General features: G+C 44.0%; 1 protein-coding gene across 2 annotated transcripts in view; it reads left to right on the top strand.

The window, feature by feature from the left end:
• Positions 1 to 1,052: 1,052 nt before the first annotated feature.
• FAM234B (family with sequence similarity 234 member B) overlaps positions 1,053 to 23,051 on the top strand; it is a 254,974-nt gene continuing 232,975 nt past the window's right edge. Inside the window, exon 1 of one of the 2 annotated variants that reach the window (XM_069231446.1) lies at positions 1,053 to 1,264. In XM_069231446.1, the coding sequence (XP_069087547.1) occupies positions 1,228 to 1,264 (37 nt within the window). In that variant the 5' untranslated portion in view covers positions 1,053 to 1,227. The remainder of the gene's footprint in view (positions 1,265 to 23,051) is intronic. The other variant, XM_069231447.1, reaches the window with a different exon arrangement.

Below are 23,051 nucleotides of genomic sequence, written 5' to 3'. Positions count from 1 at the left end.
GTACCAAAAGAGCACTTTGTTACAGACTAAACAAGTGTTTACCTAATATCAATATCATGAAGCCATTAATGTATTTTGAAATCATTGTTAAAAGCTACGCTAATAACAAGTGGCCTGTTGGTGTGCTGCACCAAAGAATAGAAGGGAACGGGATGAAAAGTAGGAGAGACTGAACACGTCAAAAGAACCGACTAAATCAAAAGCCTAAAGTAAAACTAGGAGCAAGACATCCTGAAAAGGCATACACTCTTGCAATGTACTGCAAATAGAAGGAAAAAATAGGCTAAGGCAGAAGGGGAAGAACACTCCCAAACAAAGGAAACAATACTTGCTCCATGCGGCAGCGATGGGGAGGACACGTGAAGAGAAAGCCCGTGTGTGCTTACCCACAAGAACACAGCAAATGAGATTGACAATGAAGCCAACCAATGGTAAACAATTCGTGGGTTCCAAGCCCCTTGTATGTAAATACAATGTCTCAGAATCGACATCGCATTCACTGTCTCAGGCAGGACCTAAAAAGCCTACTTCTGCAACAGGACTGGTCGGCTACAACTTTACCAGTGCTTTTTTCTTTCAATTTTTTTCATTTTTTTTACTCAAATTTTATATGTTTGAATTACTTTAAACTGGTAATATAAAGTACATTTTCTTTGAGCATCAAATAATCATATTTTCCTGTAATGTGCATTAACGCTAAAAATAGTTTTACACCTGTCCCAAACATACCTGCTTGCTAGGGAATATCAAGTGTTTTCTTACAATTTTATGTGATGCTTAATTTTCTGTTCAATGTAATTTTGCTGCAAGCATACAGACACCATATTAAGTTGGCGTGATTTTTTTATTTTATTTTTTTATTGGAAGCTTATGCCGAAAAGTAAAATAAAATAACGACCATTTGTTGGATTTGCTAGTCCTTTTTTACCGCTTTGAGCACTGTTCAATAAGAGATGAATATAACAAAAGCAGCGTGTTCGCATGCACTTTCTTAGCCCAATCGTTTCGTTTTAAGGCCGGCTTTGTTTTGGGCTTGTGTTTTTGCAGCGAGCGGCTTCTTCTGACAAACACTTGTGCTTGTTGCTCCAGCGCCTGCGTGGGCCACAGTTGTCAGTAGATGCAGGGGTGAAGGGCTGCTGTATCACTCGGTTTGCAATAGATAAGGCGTAACTTGCCTCAAAAGAACTGCAACTCCCAGCGTCCTGGGCGTCTCGCCAAAAATCAGCAATGGCTACCGTGCTGTCCCGGGCGTTGAAGCTGCCAGGTAAGGGACCGTTAGAGGGTACTGTAAGATCTGGGTGCAGAGGAGGTTTCTGACTGAAGCATTACGAGGCTTCGAGGAAGGTGGGTGACTGTGACGCCACTGCACCTTGCGCAGGTGTGCATCTTATATCATTAAACATGTAACCTGCTCGTAAATGCAATTTTACCACAAAGGGGTTGCAGAGTGTGCAGAATGGGGACCACCTACCATTATGAAGATATTCATTTGAATCACGGACGCGCCATAGTTTTGTGGTGCCAGGTTCGAAGGGATATGTTGCCCCCACCAGTTTCGTCCTTCCCAATGGAGAAGCGAAGTAAGAACCGTAGATAGTAAGCATTGTCAAAGCCAAATGGCTCAAGCTTGTATACACTGCTCGCTCGCGTTCTAGATATATGCATGCAGTTACCCGGGCTTAAAGACTAACCAGTTTACAGAGTGGTATGCCTGAAGATCCTGGCACAACACAAGGTAAGTTCTAATTAGCATTACTCATTTGGGCCTGGAGGGTCCCTAGTGTTGGTTTAGTGTTTGCAATTCAAGTGTGGAGCTTACCTTTCAGTCTCCGTGCCCTGTTAGCCTCAGGCACCCGGACCTTCAGCTGATGTATGTAGCTGTCTGCTCAGATAAATATTGTATTTGTTTATTCTCAGCGACACTGTAAGCGGGAGTGTTTCACGTACACATTTGATGTAGTACAGTTTTCAGTTATCTTTTTTTAGATGTGCTAGATACATGTTTAATTATTTCTTAGCCTCTTTAATAACACACAAAACTAGTGGTTAGACACATTTCGAGCCTTCCTCTCATCACCTTTTCTGTGTTTCTGATGTTCCGTGGCAAGGGTATACCCAAATATGGGTTCCATTCTCACTGTGCCATTTCTACGAAGCTACATCCCACTGAAAAGCCCCTATCAGTCCGAAACCGGTTTTGAGTTGCTTGTGTTCAGCTTCGGAGAAGACCTGGCTTGGGATTTCATGCTGGACTGTTACTACTGGAGCAAAGTCAAGACTCAGTTACATATGGCTGGGACCAAACAGAGCTGGCACGGTGGGCAAAATAATGCTGGGTTGAAGTGTTACCCTGAGTGACTGCTAGTGGTTAGACAAATTGCAAGTTTTCTTTTCATCATCTTTTGCTTGTTTGATGTTTGTGTCTGATAGACCTGTTTGTACTCATGTAAACAGAACACATCAGGGGCGTGGGATATTTTAAATATTCTACTTGTCAAAGGGCCAAAATGCAACAAAAATCCTCATGTCCTGTAGAGAAATTAACTTGTCTAACCTACTCTCTAAATTATTATATAAGAACGCAGAAACATTAACATTATTCGATTTTTATTCCGTTTCCAGTGACAAAAATTACTTTGCAACAATGCTAAAATAAAACATTTCCACTGTGAAAACTGGCTTTATCGTTATTCGAATAATTGACTTCAAGAACTCCAGTTTGGACATTTCATAAAGCAAGCTGCAGCCCATTTGCATGGGCAAGGGCTTCTGTAAAAATCATTACAGTGAAAGGGACGGTTTACCATGATAATGGGGCCTCTTAAGGCCACTCACATGATGTTGCAATTCTAAAATGTAAAAAAATAGCTAAGGAAGTTCTGCAGGCTGAGCATCAAGCAGTTCGTGTTTGTGGAGCTGAGCATTTTAGATCAAATTTTCTTTGAGATAAACTAAGTTTCAGTAACAAATGGAAATGATTTTAAAAGTCATGGAATAAGAAGCCTTTGCAAATTGAAATACTATTCTGAGCAAAAGCCATCCACCCTGTTCTTTAAAAACGACCTTGCCTACCACCAGCTTTCTTAGATTTGATTCAATTGCCTTTTTACCAGGCTAACACTGCCTCGTTTTTTCCCCACTTGTTCTTCATTGGAATTATCCTATTGAACACAAATTACGGTATTTATTTGCTGTGTGGGTATCGTAGACCCAGGACTGCTCCACACTACAGCATTATATCAGGGCACCTCAAGGACATCTCGTCGATGAGGAGTAGTGACTATGAGTCTCACTGTGGAAGCCAAATGTGGCTTGTCTTGTGATAATAAGAGCTGGTAGTAATATTGGCATTCATAACAAAACCACTCACCCAGCTAGTGCATCCCCCTAAACCAGCAATGAGTACCAAGAAATTACAGCAGCCAGTCCTTCAATGCTCTATGCATGCAGTAAATTACAAATGTTCATGTCACAGAGCGGTTAAGACTGCCCTGTTAATTTCAAATTAGATTTATAGCTGTGTCATGCCTGGTTTGCTTGTTCTCTGATTAAGCCTATAATTTCTGTTATGACTTGTGACCTCCAAAATGTGTTTCTCAGAAACTCTCTTTAGACATTATATGGCGAACGGTTGATTTCAATGAACAGCTATTGACTGAGTGAAGGTTGGCAGTCATGCAGAGCACTTGGCCTAAAATTCTGGCCAAAAAAGTTGAGCATCTATCAGAAGCTTGTAAACTCAGTCAAGAACCTAGGCTTTAAAACTGGCACTGATCGGAAATTGACATCCTAAAACTATACCATCCTTTGAATCCATGCCTTGAAAAATCATGAAATGTTACCTCACCAGCAGGTCTGAGCCACAGTTTTCTTCATTGTCACATACGATAACACCTTTAAAGATGTCAGTGTAATATGCCTGCTGTACATAACTACTCTTGTTTACTAGACTAAGGGGGTTATTACAACTTTGGAGGAGGTGTTAATCCATCCCAAAAGTGACGGATATACCACCAGCCGTATTACGACTCGTAACTATGGAATCGTAATACAGCTGGTGGTATATCCGTCACTTTACTGTCACTTTTGGGACGGATTAACACCTCCTCTAAAGTTGTAATAACCCCCTAAATGTTTGCTCCATATATAATACAAATCTAGCCACAGATAGGCTACACATGACCCCTGACTTGCCTCTTAATTAGGGCCACTGGAATTATGCGATTGTGCGGCAATGTTTGCATAATTAGAGATTTGCCACAGTCTATCATCTGCTGCATAATCTGCAAATGTTAACACAAAATGTTGTTTCTAGTTCAAATAGTTTAAATGTTACTAAATATACAACAACGTGTTGTTGCATAGTGACAGGCCTTTGGCAAAGCTGGACTGGTAACCTTTCCGTTCCTTATTACCATCATATTTGTGTATTAAATTGGTATTAATGAGATGCACCCAATGTCCAGAGAGAGCTATCAAGTTGAAAAATAATGAAGTAATATTGCAAATTGTGCTGCATTATGCCGCACAATTTGCCTTTTCTTGCGGCATAATTGACTCAACCCTGCTGCATAGCTTGGACCTCTCATGCTGCATGATTCCCAATGATCCTGTCCTTAGTTCATTAACAGCATTGTCATCGAGGCTGGGCAAGAATCTTTCTCTAATTATGTTTAAAACTAGCACTATAAATGAATATGTAAGCATGAAGTGGTAGCATACTGTCATTTTCAGTCAGCACATTTCACACTGATATAGCCACAAACCTTCCAAGTGACATGCAGTTTTACTGATAAGACTATATAGTGTACAAACAGTAAAGTTTGGAAATCAAGTTTCTGCAAATATTTGTCATTTGGATATCACCAAGTGAAGTGTTTTGATTTGTTTTGCTCTTATTTAAATCTTTGCATCACACTTCCTAATTACAAAAAAGTGCATTTTAATTCCTGATATTTTTGAAATATTTGTACTATTTATTTAGAAGCTATTTAAATATTGTGTTAGCTAAAAAAAAACTGACATCCTACAGCCCTCTGTTTTTGTTTCGCGATTGTCAGACAGCTCACTTTACAAAATCATCTAAGTGTAGTAAGAGAAAAAAAGTAAACACCATTGTTTAGTATAAGCTAAGCAGCACTTAGTAAAAAGACAAACTGACATTTAACCTCTGTCCTTAGACAGCAAATGTGTCAAGATAAAACAATGTTTAAAGGCTTCTTTATTGTTCATTCATTTTCTGAATGAATGAAGCACCTGTTCGTTTCCAGCGCAAGTTCACTCACCAGAACAGACTAGTAGATAATAAAAATAGCTCATCCTGATGAAATAAAGTCTTACGTGCCATAGCAAGTGGGTGAGTAGCTTTTTCTAGGCCTCTAACCTATTTCTTTTAGAGGTGTTTGCTTTTGAGGGAATGCATTCTGCTTTCACTGCCATTATTGGCTTGCAGATGGAGTACAGTATGTATCATGGCCTTGATAAGGGCCTCTATTGTTCCTTTATGTGTTGTAGAACTCTGCTGCTCAAATTGTGGTGGGTGCTCTCAAAGGTGTTCTGGAAACTCCTTTACTACACATAATCCCCTGATCGGGCATTAAAGCTTACATTTGGTTTAATGTATTGTGGATTTCTCATAAGACTTTTAAAAACCAGACTTACTAGTTACACCACCAGGTTTACCTTGCACTCCACCATAAAGAGGGTTTACTCTTGGTGTTGCATTTTTAGAGTCCAAAGATAGGGTGGTGAGCCTTTACTGTTGTGCGTTTTTTCCTGTGAAAGTCTTCATCCTGAGCTTTCTTCTGACTAATCGTTCTGCTTCTCAAAGCAGTTGAAAAAGCGACTGCTTCTCTCATATGGAAAGCTACAAATCGATGTGTGGTTTGCTTGAATAAATTACAGCCACTGGTAATTACACTAGATTCATACGATCCATTCCATTGTTTTGCCCATCGTGCCACCACACATGGAACCAGCCATATGCAAATGAGCCTTGGCCCTGCTCCTACAACAGTCTAGTGCAAACTGCCAAGCCAGGTGCTTCCTAACAGGAACACAAGCAACCTCAGACTGGGTTTGGACTGAATCAGACTCCCTAGCTTTTCGAGATACCACAAAACACTTTTTCTTCATAATTCTCGGATTCCCGCAATGCCTGCATTTTTAACTAAATCTGTCACAGAAACAAGAGAAACGGTCCCCCGTGTGGTGTTTAATTGCCTTGCTTTATTCCGTGAAAATACTGCCTGCCCAAGCAAAAGAGCAAGAAAAGAAAACACATTCCCATAGGGAGACTAATTCTTCTTTATTAGCCTGGAGCCTTACGTCTGAAGTGATTCATTCCATTTGGGCTTTTACCGACCCCATTCCCCAAACATGCCCTATCGTTTACCCCCTGCCGACTGCCCCTCCGTGCAGTGTGAAAATAATGATAAGGGAGAGTGAGACCTTTAAGCTAGTCCTTCATTTTTTTTTAAATCATATCTCGGTAACTGGCGTGGATAACCTACACATATACAATACAAACAACCTCCAGTTGTTTGTTATTAGGTGAAAGGTGATCGATCATGTGGCATAACGACTAAAGTTGCCCTTTGAACTGGGGCACAAGGTTCAAGTCCTGGCGTCGTCTCAACGTTCTGTGAACTGCTGCAAATCACTTAATTTCACTCTCCCTAAAGGAGAAAAAAAAATCTGTCCTTGTGGAATGTAAGGTGTTGCTCATGTAAAGCGCTGCAATTCCCTTGAGGCGAGTTCACACTGTATGAAACTGCAAAGAAACGGAAGGAAAGCATTTCTGACAAAAACAAGTGCATGTGTGATGTTTTGTGCTATGAGTGCTTTAAAAGCATATAATTGCTGAATAAATAAACCTTCATTTAGGGTGGCTTAAAGCATAACACACGTGTTTTTTTAATTGCTGCACATTAGCGTGTTCCAATTAGGCCTGGGTGGAGTAAATTGAGTTCTGCTCTTCGGAATTTCATGGAGTTGGGAAAAAAACTCTGTGGAATTACGTGGAGGTGGAGTTCCAAGTGCAGTTCTCCTAAATTCGGCCATCTCGGAAGTGCTAAGCAGGGTCTGGCCTGGTCAGCCAGGCCCTTCCCTGCTTAGCGCTTCAGAGATCGGTCGCGTTCAGGAGGGCCGTATGCAGTGAAAGCTGCCATTTCAGGTCTCTTGGGCACCGGCCTGTCCCGTGTGCACTGCACATGGGGCAGGCCGGTGCACAAGAGCCCTGAAAGGGTAGCTGTCTTTTGCTACAGTTGAAAGGCCCTGTCCTGAATTCAGGGCCATAGGCAGCGAAAGTTGCCAGACTTGTGCACCGGCCTGCCCCATGTGCAGTGCACACGGGACAGGCCAGTACGCAAGAGGCCTGAAACAGCAGCTTTCACTGCCTAGGGCCCTACCCTGAATTCCGGCCAGGACCATAGGCAGTGAAAACTGCTGTTTCAGTCCTTGTTTGTGCACAAACAATTACAAAAGAGAGTAAGAGACAAGGACTTACCTGGGTCTTCACAGGGGACCACCTCTCCTCCTTGTCCGACGGCGACAAGTCTCTCTCTGCAGTGGCTGCCTCCTTCTGTGCTTTGGGGAATGCTGCAGCGCGCACACCAGGTGAGCTCCGCTCTGCTGGTGGGGCTAGCAGAGCTTATTTTGGGATAACTCCGAGCTCCAGGCGGAGCGTGGAGTTCCAAAATCTCAGTTAACTCTGCCAGTGGAGTGGAGCTCCCCGCACAGGCCTAGTTCCAGCTCCAGTAAATTTGTTGTTAAATATTTACTGAAATGTGACCAACTACATTATATCGAGGGAATAACTTGGAGTTTGTCATGTGCAAAAGGTTCCTGTCACTACTTGCTTTATTCTGTAAATCTATTTTCAAGATATCCCTCCTGTTTAGTCGTCATTTATGGATGTAGCCTGAATTAGTTAATACTCTATATTATGTGATTTATCATATATATCCCCGAACTACAGAAACGTAATTGCTTTCTTGTGGTATTACCCTTGATTTGGTGCTACCTTCTGATGAGGGTCTTAGAGTTAGCATGCCCCTGAAACAGACACGTAATACATGCAGAGCAGTGTGTGTGGTGTCCCGATGGGCAACGTTTTTAAAGCAATCACTCTTCTTCTTTGACATTATCACTGAAAAAAGTTTTGCCAGTGGAAATAGATCTGGGTTTTATAGCTACAATCTCTCAGGTACACCTTGCATCTCTACACCTACAGGCATACTACTCACCCTACACATTGCTCAAACTCTAAGAGAGGCACACTGCCTTATTACCCTGAACTCACAAGGGCACATCTTCCCGCTGGGCTGAAAAAGCTCACAGTGCACCCTGAACTCACCAGCAGCCCTCTCATCCCTCTCTCTCACAGGCATCTACTCACCCTGAACCCACACCCATACAGGCGCACACACAATGCACACAGCTCTCCCTGCAAATATACAGGAAAAACCTGTAACTCAGGTGCTTTCTCTTCCACGGGAGGCTCATCAATAGTCATAAGCACTCAATATTCCCACCCAAGTGCGGGGACCCTGGAGCACAAATAATAAAATAAAATATATATGCAATGGACAGTCCCTAAACCCTTTGTAAGTAAACAAAATGTCTTGCAAGCGACAGTGCTGCCTCAGGTGAAACCTAAAATATAGGGTGTGGGAAGCAGTTAAACTGTCAAAGAGTCAAAGGCTGAAGGGCATAACACAACCAATATTGCCCTCAAAACAGTAAGGGGGACTAAAATGAAGAAAGGAGAGTGTTTAAGGAAATAATAGGGATGTGTCCTGCCTGAGAGAAAACCTCCTTTACCACGCAGGATCTTTACCAAGCAGTCTTTACCATGCAGCTAGGTACCACACAGTTAAGTGTTTGTACCTTTACCATGCAGTACTTTAACATGCAGGTATTTATTTATTAATGGCATTCTTTTTATGTTATTAAAAAAGTGAAATGAAATCTTTATTGCAGAGTTAATAGAATCCATTTAATATTACCATGAGCACACACAATTGAGTGCTGCATTTAATAAAATGAAACATTAAAAGGCATTTATTAAAACATCTTTTAAAAAGCATTAATGTCTGGGCAATACATTATAAAACTATGTTAAATAGTTTTGTCTGCTTCCAGCGACAACCCTTCTAATTGTATATCATGCTGGAGTCTGGCCAGTCACTTCTATTTATGCAAACTAGTTGTAACTGTTAGATTATAGGTTTTGAAGCAGCTTTTAATTGAGCTAAAGTACTAGTCAAAAACTTTACAGAGCTGCTTGCTAGCTGCATGTATGATGGGTTAAAGCATTCTGCTTGAGCACAGGGCCTAATGCCTAAGTGATGGTTTTACAGTAGCATATAATGTGCACCAGAGATTCTGTTTTATGATCGGTGAACCTGCAGTGAGATGTGGACCTCATACCTATCCATTCCTTTTTTTGATGTCCCCATTATCAACAAGGCCTAATCAAACTCTGGCAATGTTTTTTTTTTAGGCTTAGCAGCATTGATCCTGTGAAGTAAGGTTGAAACATATTCTGAACATAACGACCTAGTAAAATGTCATAGTGCTTTAGTGTGATGTAAGTTTTGCTATCGTGATTAAAAGACTGTAGTTGCAATTAAATTGCATTTAAATTCTGCTGGAGATAAAAAAAAAAAGAGAATACTAAACGTCTTGCATTTCAAACAGCTCTAAGGCATTATAAAGTGCCCATTTGTGCTGTTGATTATTCGTTTGACTGTCTCTCTATTCAGCCCACAAGTAAAATTTTAAAGCGCCTTACTTTGCAGCCTTGCACTGATAACAGAAATATAAGATGCAGGAAGCATGCTGGAGAGATTTATTAAATTGAGTTCTAGGCATATTTGAGTCTATGAGGTAGCAGATCGGACTGCAAAAAATTGCCTAAATTAATTGCACTCAATAGTTTTCCTCCACATATTCATAGAGGTTAGGAAAACCTCCCATCTCAGGATAGTCATGGCATATATTGTACTTTATTACCCTCATATAGGGGCTTTACCAATGGGCCTGACATTTTGTTGACTATTTTCAGCAGGGCAAAAAAGCCTTTACTTTAATAATGGTCTGCTGTTTACAGAGGCGTCCCTGGTTGGGTGACTTGGCCCTGGCTGCGTGCGCTGCCCTCGGGGCAAGCGGGCCAGGGCTCTTCTTTACTTATTGACTGCTGGGGCCAGGAGTGCAGCAGGAGGGGGCCGGGCACATATGGACTGCGCATTAGGAGCTAAGCGGCGGTGTGGCCCCGGAGCCTGATGGCAGATTACTTTTGGGGAACCCCTCTGGACTTGGGAGCAACCAGTGTGATCCCTACTGCGGTCTTCTTTCTATCCTGCTGTATCAGCCATGGGACTTATCTGTAGGTGTGAGGAGCACACATTTTGGGTATCCTGGCCCTGGCTGCTCGTGCTGCCTGGGGCAAGTGGGCCACAGGGTCCGCACTCCCTGATCACTGGGGTTGTTCTGTTGCTGGCTGCCTTGGGACGAGACCCACCCCCTCCCCCAGCCCAGGCTTAAACCAAGATGAACCAGTATACGGGTAACACAGGGACCAGGTGCAGATCGGTAGCGCAACAACCGGCCCCAATGCAGTCTGACTTGGCCACTATCCTGCAAGCCATCTGGAGCTCGAGGTAAGCGGCTGAGGTGTCGCTTAGGCTCTCATTATCCTAATGAGGCTGCTGGATTCGGGTACCAGCATCACCTGAATTGTGGGGAACTGAGTCCAATCCCACAGCATGTGACAGCTGTCGGCCTAATCCGTTTCCAGCCAACTAGCAGCGCCTCATCTCTGCCCAAGAGCAGGGATGATTTGTGGCAACCGGGTGCATAACCTAATAACTTCTCAAGGAAATTGTGATGGATCAGATCTCATCCTTTTCTCTGTTACATTAGTCTCACACATGCAAAGACAAACCAAGACTGAAAATGGTTCAATAAGATTAATTGAGACTGCGTCTTAGATAAAATGGAATCAATTGCAATAATTAGAATGATTAAACGAGCTAGAAGCAAAAAGGTTAGAAGAAAATTGAAACACAGGAAAAGTCCTAACATATTGTTACTATATGTAATATATGCTGTTACTACCTAAGCTGTGTTAGAGCACAGCATGACAAGCCCTAATCTGCCCTCAGGACTACCCCCACCTGCTCCACCAGGAAGATATCATCCCTCATACCTGAGCAAGGAAGCCTGTTGTCTATAGAGACACCATCCTCATGTAGGCCAGGGATCCGGTAGTCTCAGCAGGCAGCTGTAGCAAAGTTAATCAGCATGCAGTCGTGGTCATTTGGCTGGAATCTCCCTCTAACGTGGATGGGACAGAGAAGTGGTTTTATAATAAAACAGCTGACGTTCTGAGAAAATGTCCCCATGTAAGGATGTATGAGTTTCTGTGAATGTTGGAGATGCAGTGTATCACTTTGCTGGCAAAGCTATCTCGCTGCAGCCTGGAGGAAAGCACAAAGTGAAAAGAATGTCTTGCTAAGAAATGCAATAGTTTCCTAGGCAACTAGATAAAGAAAATAAAACCGCTCCACGAATGTGGCCCATTCTGAAATAATAAAAATGAAGTAAAATAAAATGTAACTTGGCTAAAGGGCACCAGCGGCGTGCTGAGTTGCTAAAGAGGCATCACTTAAATGGCTATACAACAGAGGCCAAAGTGGGCAAGGTTCAGATTGACGTTTTGCTCCTGTGGCAAGACCTCCTGAATGTTGCTCATCTGGTGATGAAGGTGTAGAACTGGATTGCCTCTGTGGAAGAATATGTAATCACCCTGAAAAAACAGGTCTTTAGGTGCTCTCAACCACGGCGGCTCTAGATGAGTTCACAGAGGATGCTGAAAATTGAACGCACGGAAACAGCCTTCGATTCGTGGGTTTTCTGGAGAATGTTGAGGCTTGTGAAGCGGAATCCTTCCTGGAGTGTTGATTGTGATATTGGCTTAAACATAGCTGTGCTTCGCAGTTGAGTGTGCTCACAGGACTTTGGCTCCATGCCGACCGGCGGAGGCTTCCAGCCCGCCCACTGATTGCCTGGCTGCTCAGCCACAGAGTCCGACACTATCCTTCGGGAGGCCAGGGCAAAACAGAATCTTCTGTTCCAGAACTCGCATATGCTGATCTTTCTCCCAACTATACACTGGTGGTCCAGCAGTGCAGAGGATCTTTTAACGAGGTTAAAAAGAAGTTCTCTGCTCTCAGTCTTCAATACATGCTCCTTTTTCCTGCAAAACTGAAGGTGATTTTAATCTCCTCAGTGCACTTTTTTGAGATGCCTGGGAGTGGCTGGAGGAACAGAAGTATTTCTGCCATGATGGGGCCCTTGTGTGAGATGACCCCAGAGGAACAAGATGCTCCCACTTGCTGCTGTTGAGGAAGAAGTGATCAAGACCACGCAAATATCGCTTGCTAACCTGGGGGCGTCTGGACTTTTCAGGCTCGGAGGTGGATTGGGGAATGGGACCGTGGGAGCAGTCCGAGATAGCACCAGACGGCTACATCATAACTGTTTGGGTCCCAATCAGAGACTGTTGGTGGGTCGTGGCTATGACAATTTGATCCACTGCAGTAACAGGGGATTGTTGCTCACTTGCTTCTGCTGAGGATCAAGGACAGGGGTCTATTGTGCACATCAAAGCTTTATGTGGCTGTTTGATATACCATCCTGTTCTTGAGGAACTCCCTTTTTAAAGTTGTAGTTTAAAATATCTAGTTTCAAGGCAACTGATGCTTCTGGGATAGAAGTATGGAGGGAAGATAAGGGGCATTGGGTTTTTCTATTTGTTACAGGCTGTTTGACCACACAGCCCACTGACCATGTTAGTTGCTTTCAGCACCTCTCCCAGGGTAGTCTCTTTCTATGCAGAGGTGTTGCATCCGTACCACTGGGTCTACACACAAACCTGCCACCCTTCCTGGGCCTGCTACCTCACCACCCATATGGCAACAGTCAGACTGCTGTCTTGGAACGTGAACAGAGTGCTGGACCGCATTAAGAGATTTCCCCCATCTTCCAATATGTTAAGAGATTTCACTCTACAGTTCTCCTGTTTCAAGAACCTCATTTACTGGCCCTTCCTCTGCCGCTATGGCTATGACAGGGTCTACAATGCGGGGTTCACTTGTGGGTCACTGGGAGTAGTATTTTACTACATAGAGGGTTCCTGTTGGTGGTGACCAATGTGCAAATCACAACCGTGGAGGCCCAAATCCTTGCTCTGGAGTGTTTGGCGCCGAGGAGATCCTCCACCAATCTTGACTGTCAGTTGACATTGGCGAGATCATAGCTGCAGCAAATCTTGTTGGAAGAGGCGCAGCCGTGGTGGAGGGTGTCGACACAGAGGGTTTATGAACATGAGGACAAGTCAGGGAAACTTCTCTACAGATTCGGTACCAGAGAGCTCGCCTTGAGGGTGGTTCCCCAGGTTAGGGACACCGAGGGGCATTCGCATGTTATGGCCTCTGCCACCACCCACATTTTTGCGGATTACTACCAGACACTGTGTGAGCATAGGCTTAGGGCCCCTCCTGCAAAATTGCACTCCCAGTGTTGAGGGTCATCCCTTTGACCTTGATACCTCTGTCGCTGGTCAAGGACCTAGATCAACCTCTCCCGGTAGAGGAAATTGGGGGGGTGCTGTCAGATTTGTCCCAGAGGAAAACACCGGGTCCGGATGGGTTCTTGGTTGATTACTACTGAAAATTCTTAAGTCTTTTGCTCCTCGTCAACTGGCGCTGTATAACGAGACAATGGAGGTAGGGGCCTTTCCCATGGAGCTGGAAGGAACTACAATCATTGTGCTCCCTAAGCCAGGCCAGCCATTGGACAGATGTAGTTCATACAGGTCTATTTCTTTTATTAATTCTGGAGTCAAGGTGTTTGCAAAGGTCCTGGCTGGCCTGACTTAGTCCTATCTGATCCACTCAGACCAATGCGGCTTCGTGCTGGCTCGTGGCACTAGGCATTATATCCAAAGGGTCCAGGTGGCCCTTGCCCAAGTGCATCACCTTCAGTGGCATTTTGCACTGTTCTTTGTGGGCTTTGAGAAGGCCTTCGATATGTTCGACTGGCCCTTCCTGAGCGCAGTGCTCGAACGCACAGGGCTGGGGGGGGTCTACTTTCGTACCCTGGTCGGCCTACTTTATAAGCTCCCCACCACCCAAGTTCAGGTTTACGGACCCTTCTCCCTCCTTCCCTACCTGTAAAGGCACCCAGCAAAGCTGCCCCCTCTTTACCCTAGCCATTGAATCCCTGGCAAGACTTGTACAATACAAATGCCTGTATGTAGGGACGGTTGTGGGATGCCGGGCCGAGGAATGAATTGCTCTCTATGGGGATGACATCTAGCTCTTTTGAGTGAATCTGCAGACCTCTGCCCACGATGTCTAGAACTACTTGAAATTAATGAGGAAGCCTCCAGTCTCTGGGTGAACAAGTCCAAACTTCTGTTAGTCCAATAACAAGTGACTTGAGTTCCTGTTCCTGGTGTTCTATGATCCCTGTGCACCATCTCTCATTTCAGTATCTGGGCTTTTACATCCCTCCCCTCACGGAGCTTCTGTGGAGTCTCAGTTTGACTCCTCTAATTAATAAAATGGAAAGGGACCTTCAAAAGTGGATGCAGTTTCCCACTTCATGTCCTGGGCAGGGGAGCCCTCATCAATGGGATGATTTTACCCCGTTTCCTCTATCTCTTTGAAAATGTTCCTCATTTTATTCCCAGGCACTATAACTGTCTCTCCATCCTCTAATCTGCACTTTCCTTTGGGTTAATGGTCACCCCCGAGTGGCCTTGGTTAACTGCTGGCAGTTCCCCTATGATGGTGGGCTGAGTATAGCTGGCCTATACTGCTATTACTATTACCTGGCCTCGCAGTTGGTTATATTAAATGTTTGGCTTAGTTGGGGGGGGGGGGGGGGATCTGGCCTACTGTGCCAAACTAACCTGGCTTGGTCTAGACAAAATCATGGGAATACCCTGTGGGGGACGGTTTCCACAATTCCTTCCAGAGATCACCTGGGTGGTATTACTATGCTGAAGAGAGGCACTCTACATTGTGGTCTGGGACAGAAGGCTGATGGAAATGACACCCATCCCCCCACCCCCCCCCCCCCCTCCAAGCAGGGGAAATGGTTGCAACACACAGCAGGGTTAAAGGGATTTGCGAAGTGGAACAGAATAGGCATCACTCAGCTTAGAGAAATTTGGTCAGGTTCCCATATACACACGTTTCAAGAACTACAGGAACAGTATCAACTGTCCCATATCCCAGTTTCACAAATATCTGCAGGTCACAGATTTCAACCGCATCGAGGTTAAGTTGTTGATGGGGAAGCTACACAGGAGCTCCATTTCCCATATTTAACAGTCCTTAGTCATTAACTCCCTGCATCAATTCTCCAAATTAAGGCAGAAATGGGAGGCTTGAGTATGACAGATCGACGATGCTGAGTGGTGTGAAGCCAGTATGCCCCCCCTCCCTGCCCCCCCAGTTGTTAGCTATTTCTACATGGCTTTTATTTCTCATCGGTTCTTGCTCTATGTTGCAATATCTACTTATACAAGAAACAACTTGAAGTCCAAAAAATAAGAGTAAACAGGCATTCTTGAAAAACAGCTTCTGACATGTCATTTTGAGTGCACAACAACAACAAGATTTGCAGACTTATTTAATGGAAGCCGTAGCGATTTGAAAACCCGAGCTGTTCGTGTTCATTGCTGTTAAAGGAAGAAAAAAAGAGTTCCTGAAGCAGTTGCTATAATGGAACACGAGAAAGGCTATTAGTACTAGGGCTGTGCTCCATGAGAGGGAACAACGCATGAAAAGGGGTGACAAATAGGAAAGATTAAGCACTTGGATGCAAGACTTTTTAAAGGCCACTTGAAGAAACAAATGAAAAGCAGTGGTTGGGCTCTCAGCCCACAAAGTATATACAACATGTCTCAAAGAGACAGCGAAAGCACTGTCTAAGAGACCTAAAACGGCAATTTCTCCTAACTTGCTGAATAATGATGTTTCAGGGAAGAGCTGTGCTAGGGAGGAAGATGGAGAGCTGAGGAATTCATGGCAGGGAGTATACTGGTTAAGGAAGCATAAGGGTGGGAGGTATTCTACTGCACTCGCTGCTTTTATGGTTGTATGCGAGCTAGGGGTGCACTTCTCCTTCATAAATTAGGACATGGTTCTGTCTTTTTTTTTTTTTCTGTGAAGCTGGTTGAGTTAAGAAGGAGCACTCCTGTGACAATGGGCTTTCCCTAGCTTCTGCCAAAGGCCTGGTTCTGGTCTGAAATCCTCAATTTAAAAGTAGTCCGAGATATCTTAATAGCAATTCTTGGAATGCGCTGTGATGCCCCACCAGTGACTGACCGTTTATAGAAATCGGAGCATACCATTCCTTTTGAATAGCACACTTTAGGAAGAGTCGGCTGATTAGGGATGTCTTCCCCTTTCAAGTGCTCTCTAGGCTGTTCTGCAGACACACCACACCCTTTGTGCAGAGTGATGCACCTCGCAGGAGGGTAGTCTGCAGCCTGGAGCACCCACAAAAAAAAAGCATAAAGAGGTGTGAACTATCTGCTCTTGGCTGCGAATAGCCAAGAAGACAGTGATAAGAAAAGATGCAAAAAGTTGTTCTCACGTAAAAGATCCTTCACACTCTGAACAATAGAGACTACAGCCCCCCTGCCCTCCTCCTTTACCCATCTATCAGTTGGCAGTGCCACCGGGTGATTATTCAGGAACGCCTTTCAGCAAAAATCAATGATCAAATTTCTGTCGGAGCCCTGTCTTCTTTGTCCCCACTTTAGTGACTAGGTCTTCTCCCTCCTCCTTCAGGATTGTCGGGTATACACTTCAACTGTCAGGGAGAACAAAATTACCTCTCTCTGGTGCATAGGAACAGGCCAGGGGCTTTCAAAAAGGAACCTCCAGGCCTCCATCACTCTGCTTCCCTTATACTTTGTATAGTGCAATACTACGTGGCTACACCCACCACCACCCACGGGATGGTGGCTGTATGTCCCTTTCATATAAGTGGTTACTCTGCTGTGCCGCAGAAACAACCTAGAGTGTGAATAGGTTACAAAACAAGTGTAATATTTGTCTGTGCACTGACGAGACCCTCTAAGCTAATGTCAAATAACTCATTTTAGTGATTGAGTTAAAAAAAAAAAAAAAACTGAATAGTGAGGAAAGATCATTAAATGAGATTTTTCTTTTTCCTGCGTTAACTCCTCATGTGCAGCGTACAGACCCTGTACCAAGGTTGGTAAACTCCAGACTACGTTTAAAAGGGCTGTCCTAGGTTTGGCACACATCAGAATAGACTTAATGTTTAAGTGATGTGTTCACTTGAACTAGCATGTTTTAAGCTGTCTGCTACTGATATAGAGCACTATGTAGAATGTTTTTTTACAGCTTACATCCACTTATTGCTTTGTACAGCTTGCATCCTCAGATTACTTGCTATCTCAGAAAGCTGTGTCCCACTAAACTCCTAAAACCCTGCATGAAAAATTGAGAACTTGGTTCACTTCCGCTTGATTCCTTTTGACTTGATTCCTAACTTTTCTCTCTTCAGAGTAGCCCACTTCTTTCCTTTCATCCTTGCATGCCTTCTGACTATAGCCAACTCTTAGTCTCATTATTACGTACTTGGTGAATGAGGAGGCCACCCCATCAAAAGTTACCTGTGGTCCGAGGCGCTAGGCGAATCAACAGAGGAGAGAGGATGAATGCAGACTCATCAAATAGAGTGCTGAGGAGGAGCCGGTATGGCCACGGTCTACGACCATACCACGATTACTGTCCGCCCCCAGGCCCTGCACCTGGGAAATCCCACCAGGGTCATCAATGTCTGGCACCCCAGCGGCCCACTGCTGCCCACGCAATAGAGGCGCTTGCATAGCAGAGGAACAGATTTAGAAGGGTGGGGAGAGCCACGGTCTGATCGAGTGTGCCTCCTATCGCCACCCCACCCCAGTTATCCCTTCTCACAATTATAGTTTTATGCCTGAGGTCAACTCGGCTGCAGCAATCCAGCTCTCAAATCATGATAATATGCTAGAGGATAGCCAAATAGAAACCGGTTTAGTCTCACATCCGCCAACACTATCTCCGGTGGTTTTGATTATAAAAGGGAAGACCACCACTCCACCTGTCCAGGATGCACTTCATGCCACAAGCATTCAGCCCCACAGCAGTTAGAAGTGGATGCCTCATCCCCCTCTAGCTCTGATAAAGCAGACATAGAAGACTGTCAATTAACCTTCAACTCCTTTCCAACATAGAGAGAGATCTCTTATGGCTGTATTACTTCCCCTGTGCACGCAAAATAATCTAGATAGTAGGGAACCAGCAAGAACGCCCTCAGGCTGATGAGAGAGTGTGTAATAGAGCCAGAGACCTGAACTTGCTGGGTGAGCTAGGAGTTGAGGGTCTTAAGGACATAAGTCTAACGCAGCAGTCCCCACCAAGGTTTGGGAGGGCGTTTTAAACAATGCAAGCTACAGTGAAGGCATTAAACCATTATACCAATAAAATGGATATACAAGTAGACTTACTTAACACTCTGGCCCTCTTTGTGTCGGGTATTGATGAAAAGCTCGAGGGATTGAATGCTTTGATAACAAGAGTTCAGTCAGTGACAAAAACTTCACTATGTGCTCAGGAGGTTGGCTCAGAGGATAAGAGGTGGCATTTGTGTTATCAGGCAAAGGAAACTTTTATGCATATACTTTGTCTCTGCCCTAGTTGAACTGGAGGGCCCTGCTACGCAAAGAGTTTCTAGTCATGAGAATAGGAACTTGTAGGTCAGCTGCCTTAAATCCTCAAAATCGTATGTTGAATATTCAATTGGTGCAGTTCCTTGCCATTCTTAAGGATCAGATCAGGGTGCAGGCCCATACCAACTAGGGCCCCTTTATAGTTGTTTCCCTCTTTAAGGATTAGATTAGGGTGCAGTTTCGCACCATCTAGGGCCTCCCTATTTTTTATTTCACGAAGGCTGTAGTCAGCTAGCAAAGCCAGGCAGCGTAGGCCCCTGACTGACAGGCTGCTAGGAGGTGAGCGTGGTGTAATACTGCCTCCTGTCCCGTCTCTGGGGTCCTTAAGTTCCCTGGTTGCCTCTTACAACTAGTCACTAGTCACTTTTTAGCTTATTTATCAAGCGGCCGTACCACACCGTGGGATAGAGGCATCCCCAAGGCCTTAGTATGCCAAAGCTTAAGCCCTTCTTTACAGCCACTATTGTTATGACAAGTTGATTGTGCTCCAATATTGGTTCGCATTATGCCACTGTAAACTAGCATCTTATTCTGACCAAGTGGAGTTTCAGGCCAGCGGAGCAACGTAAGTACTTTAGAATCAGGACGGAAACTGGCCACACTCAGCACTTTATGTACTATTCACTTTGCAGAATATCCATGTGGCTAAGTTTTAGGTTAAAACCTGCTTCCAGTCGTGAGGGAGATACCCACATATAAGGTTTGGCACATCGCAAATGCAGTGATAAGCAAACTAGCCCTGAGTACTATTTTGTGTGACGCAAGTAAAACTGAGTCAGGAAGGCACATGGTTGCCTTAGCACTTTGCCATGCACTTTGCACTTTGCAGTAGGAGCTAATGTGGTTGCGTTTCAGATCAAGATATGTTGCATTTTTGAGGGAGGCATTCATTCGGGATTTGTTATAGCTTATGTGCAGTGCTTATGCCATTATATGATCTCCGGAACATGGTGAGGCCAGTGCGCTGTGTTTCCCACACATTGGCATAGTCATATGAATTTATATTTGCTTATGCCAATGCTTGTACTAATCTTCGTGCACTATGCTCCATGGACTTTACAGTATGACGTTACTATGGCTATCCTTGGATGTTAAATACGCTGCAAGGGTGAAGGGAAACATTTTTATGAGCTTGTAAAAACATTAGTTTTGTGTATTTTTGATGTTTTAAAATTCTGTTGCCTTTTCGTTGCTGTGACTACATTGATTTTACATTTGTCAAAGTCCATATGTGTATCATGCGCCTTAGCTTTTTGCACAGTGCACTTTACAGTGCATGGTTTGGTCTTAGGCTTCAAAACATATACAGCAAATGCTGTGAGAGGTAGCAATAGCAGATTTGCCATCATAAGATGTCTTGATCTTAGTACCGTTGTTTTGAGATTAGCTAGGTCTAAATGCTGGCATGGCTAATTTGATCTTACATGTTTTAAGTTGGTGTCTGTTTTAATCGCTAATATTATGTGGTGTGATATTGTGGTTGATTGTACGGTACGGTATATGTTTATGGTTTTTATTAACTAATAAACAACATTTTTCATTCATTCATTCATTTATTAGTCTCATGCTTGCATGCCTTAATGACTCTTATTGTAATTTTGCAAAAAAATGGCACCTCAGATCATAGATCACAACCTCTCTTCTTTAAAACCCTAACCATGTAATTGAGCATTACCTAATCTCCGCTAGCCCTGGTATCTCAACAGCCATATCTCACCTGAAACTAAATAACTCCATCTAATGATTACACCTAACTGATATTAATATAATGCATCACAGTGTGACTGTAGTAAATGCATGCAGGGTTCTTTATTTTTTTTCTTGAGAGCACGACTAATCACAATAACCAACACTTAACCACTGTATTAACCACTTTGGGTTCTGGAGTAGCATACTGAGCATTGTAAAGTTCTTTAATCGGGGCCGGCCCCTCTGCAATGGAGAAAGAGCGTTGCCCCACTGGCTATGAGTCAGCAGCTGAAAAATAAAACAATATTTGATTATCTTTGTTTTTATTCCTTTCAGCTGATGGCTGAGCTAGCATGTGCAGGGTGGGCCGGGTTGAGGGAGGAGGGAGGACTGCTGCTATGCGCATGTCAGTTTGGCCAGTCAAACAGATATGCGCACTGAGGTTTCTCCAACCAGACCAAGCAGCTCAGATCAATCCTGGTGCTTCTTCCATGCATTGTATAGCATGAGAGCACTGCCAGAATTGCGTGAGGCGCCTGTACTGGTGTCCCAGGGATTGCTGGGACACCATCAGGAAGGAAGAGGAGCGAGGCACGGCAGCGTCTGAAGGGGTAAGGTTAAAAAACATATATATATATTTATTTTTATTTTGTTCCCCTGAGATTTGTAGTGGCCACTACTGGTTTCAATATCTTGTCAGGGGTAGTAAAGCGCTATAGAAATACAAAAAATACATGCAGCATAGTTGTGCAAAACTGAGTTGGTAAAAATTAGTTGTGTCCACGCTCAAGCATTAGTAGGTGAGTCTGTTGTGCAGTTTTGTAGGCAAGAAGAAAGGCATGGCCTGAGTAGCTTTTATAAGCAGAAATTTGAAGTAGCACAGGGAAGTTCTGGGCGGTGTAGGAAAATGGATTTCAAATCCTTTAACCTCCTGGATTTTTTGTGTTGGTACTGCCCAGTTTTTGGACTTCCATCACTGTCTGCCTTTTAAAGCAAGGTCCACTGCTGCACGCTGGGCGAAGAAGCTCTGGTTTGGCTGCACTTGAACACATCGATGCAGTCTGAGTGAGTGAGACTATCATCCAACTCAGACTAGGATCTGCGCATAGGTAGCCTGTCACAAAAGGGTCAATTCATGAAAGACGGTCACTTAGTGTAACCTTACAATCTTATTGGGCATTCGTAGTGTAAGTCTCTAGCTCTGAACTGAAAGGGATGTGCGCTTTACTGGATTATACATTATAAGTGAGATCTGCACCAAAGTACAGTCTAACCATAGTTAGGCGTAGAGACTAGGATGTCGCACAATTTATGTGGTAAAAATGGATCCTGAGTGCAATTCAATGTTACTTTTATCAAGTCTGCACTCCTTCTGGCACTAGAGGATTTGTCATATTTCTCTAACTCTGCTCTTAACTTCCTGCATTTGTTTTCCCTGCTGTGGGAGCTAATTACTCTGCTGATCAGCATCAAAGGCTTACTCGTGCAGTAGGGCCATTTGCCAGTGCATGAGCCTGTCCTGGGAAAGAAGAGCTTAAGCACAGAATCTGCATGTGATGATTACTTTCTACACAGCATCAGGCCTTGAAAGACTCATTCCAAGGAAGAGAAAGTGGCGAAGGCCAGACCTCTGGAGCCAATCATCGAATGGGCTCCTCTTTGAAATTGTGAAGGGCAGTGATCAAGCAGCTGTGGCACTTAGGGTGTGGCGTTTATGCTCTCAGAGAGGCCTTTCAACAGATCACTTCAAATTGCTATCTTGAAATGTCCCAGAGTGCTGTGTAGGAGGTTTGGGACAAGATGGAGTGATGTTTCCTCTTCAGATTGGACAGAGGTACCTGCCTTCTGGAACTTCCGTGCCCTTGAAAAACACCAGACTCCTGTCTGGTCTGGGATGCTGGAGCACACTGGACTTAGCCTGGATAGCCCTTTGATGCTGGTGCCCTTAAGCTCTCTTGGGGACAGTGTTGGGAACCTTCTTGGGGGCTCCTAAGACTGCTTTGCAGCATGTATAGAAGTAGGAAAAAAGACTAATATGCACAGTTGTTGAAAATTGAGATTCTATTGGTAATGATAAAGTCAACAGTGACCATTGTAAGATGGTACCATCCTTGGTGATTTAAACGGTGTTGCATTGGTTTATTATTTTTTACGAATGTGAGGACATCCTGACAAAGCCCGTCTTTTGACATTAATACCCCCCTGTGTTTTGTCTAGTATATGTGTGAGGTGGGGGTGGGGTTCCATGGTTATAGGATAATGTGCTGGCCAGGATTGTGAACTGTTAGGAGGGTGTCACTATAGGGATTTCCACCTGCAATCATGTAGATATTTGTAAATATGTAGCATTGAACAGTCTGTGCATAATACAGTATGTTTCCTTTAAGAAGAAAAAGCACAGATTGGACGATGATTTGCTGATTTGGTGTTTGCTGTTGACCTGCAGACTGGGGTACTAGTCCACACCACCTTCTCTGAGTAGGCCTTTAACTGTGTTGCCTCGCTACCCTAAGACAGTCCAGTGCTACTATTGGGGACT

The sequence above is a fragment of the Pleurodeles waltl genome, chromosome 4_2 (assembly GCF_031143425.1).
Source record: "Pleurodeles waltl isolate 20211129_DDA chromosome 4_2, aPleWal1.hap1.20221129, whole genome shotgun sequence".
NCBI classification, from domain to species: Eukaryota; Metazoa; Chordata; class Amphibia; order Caudata; family Salamandridae; genus Pleurodeles; species Pleurodeles waltl.
This window is presented reverse-complemented; position numbering and strand designations above follow the sequence as displayed.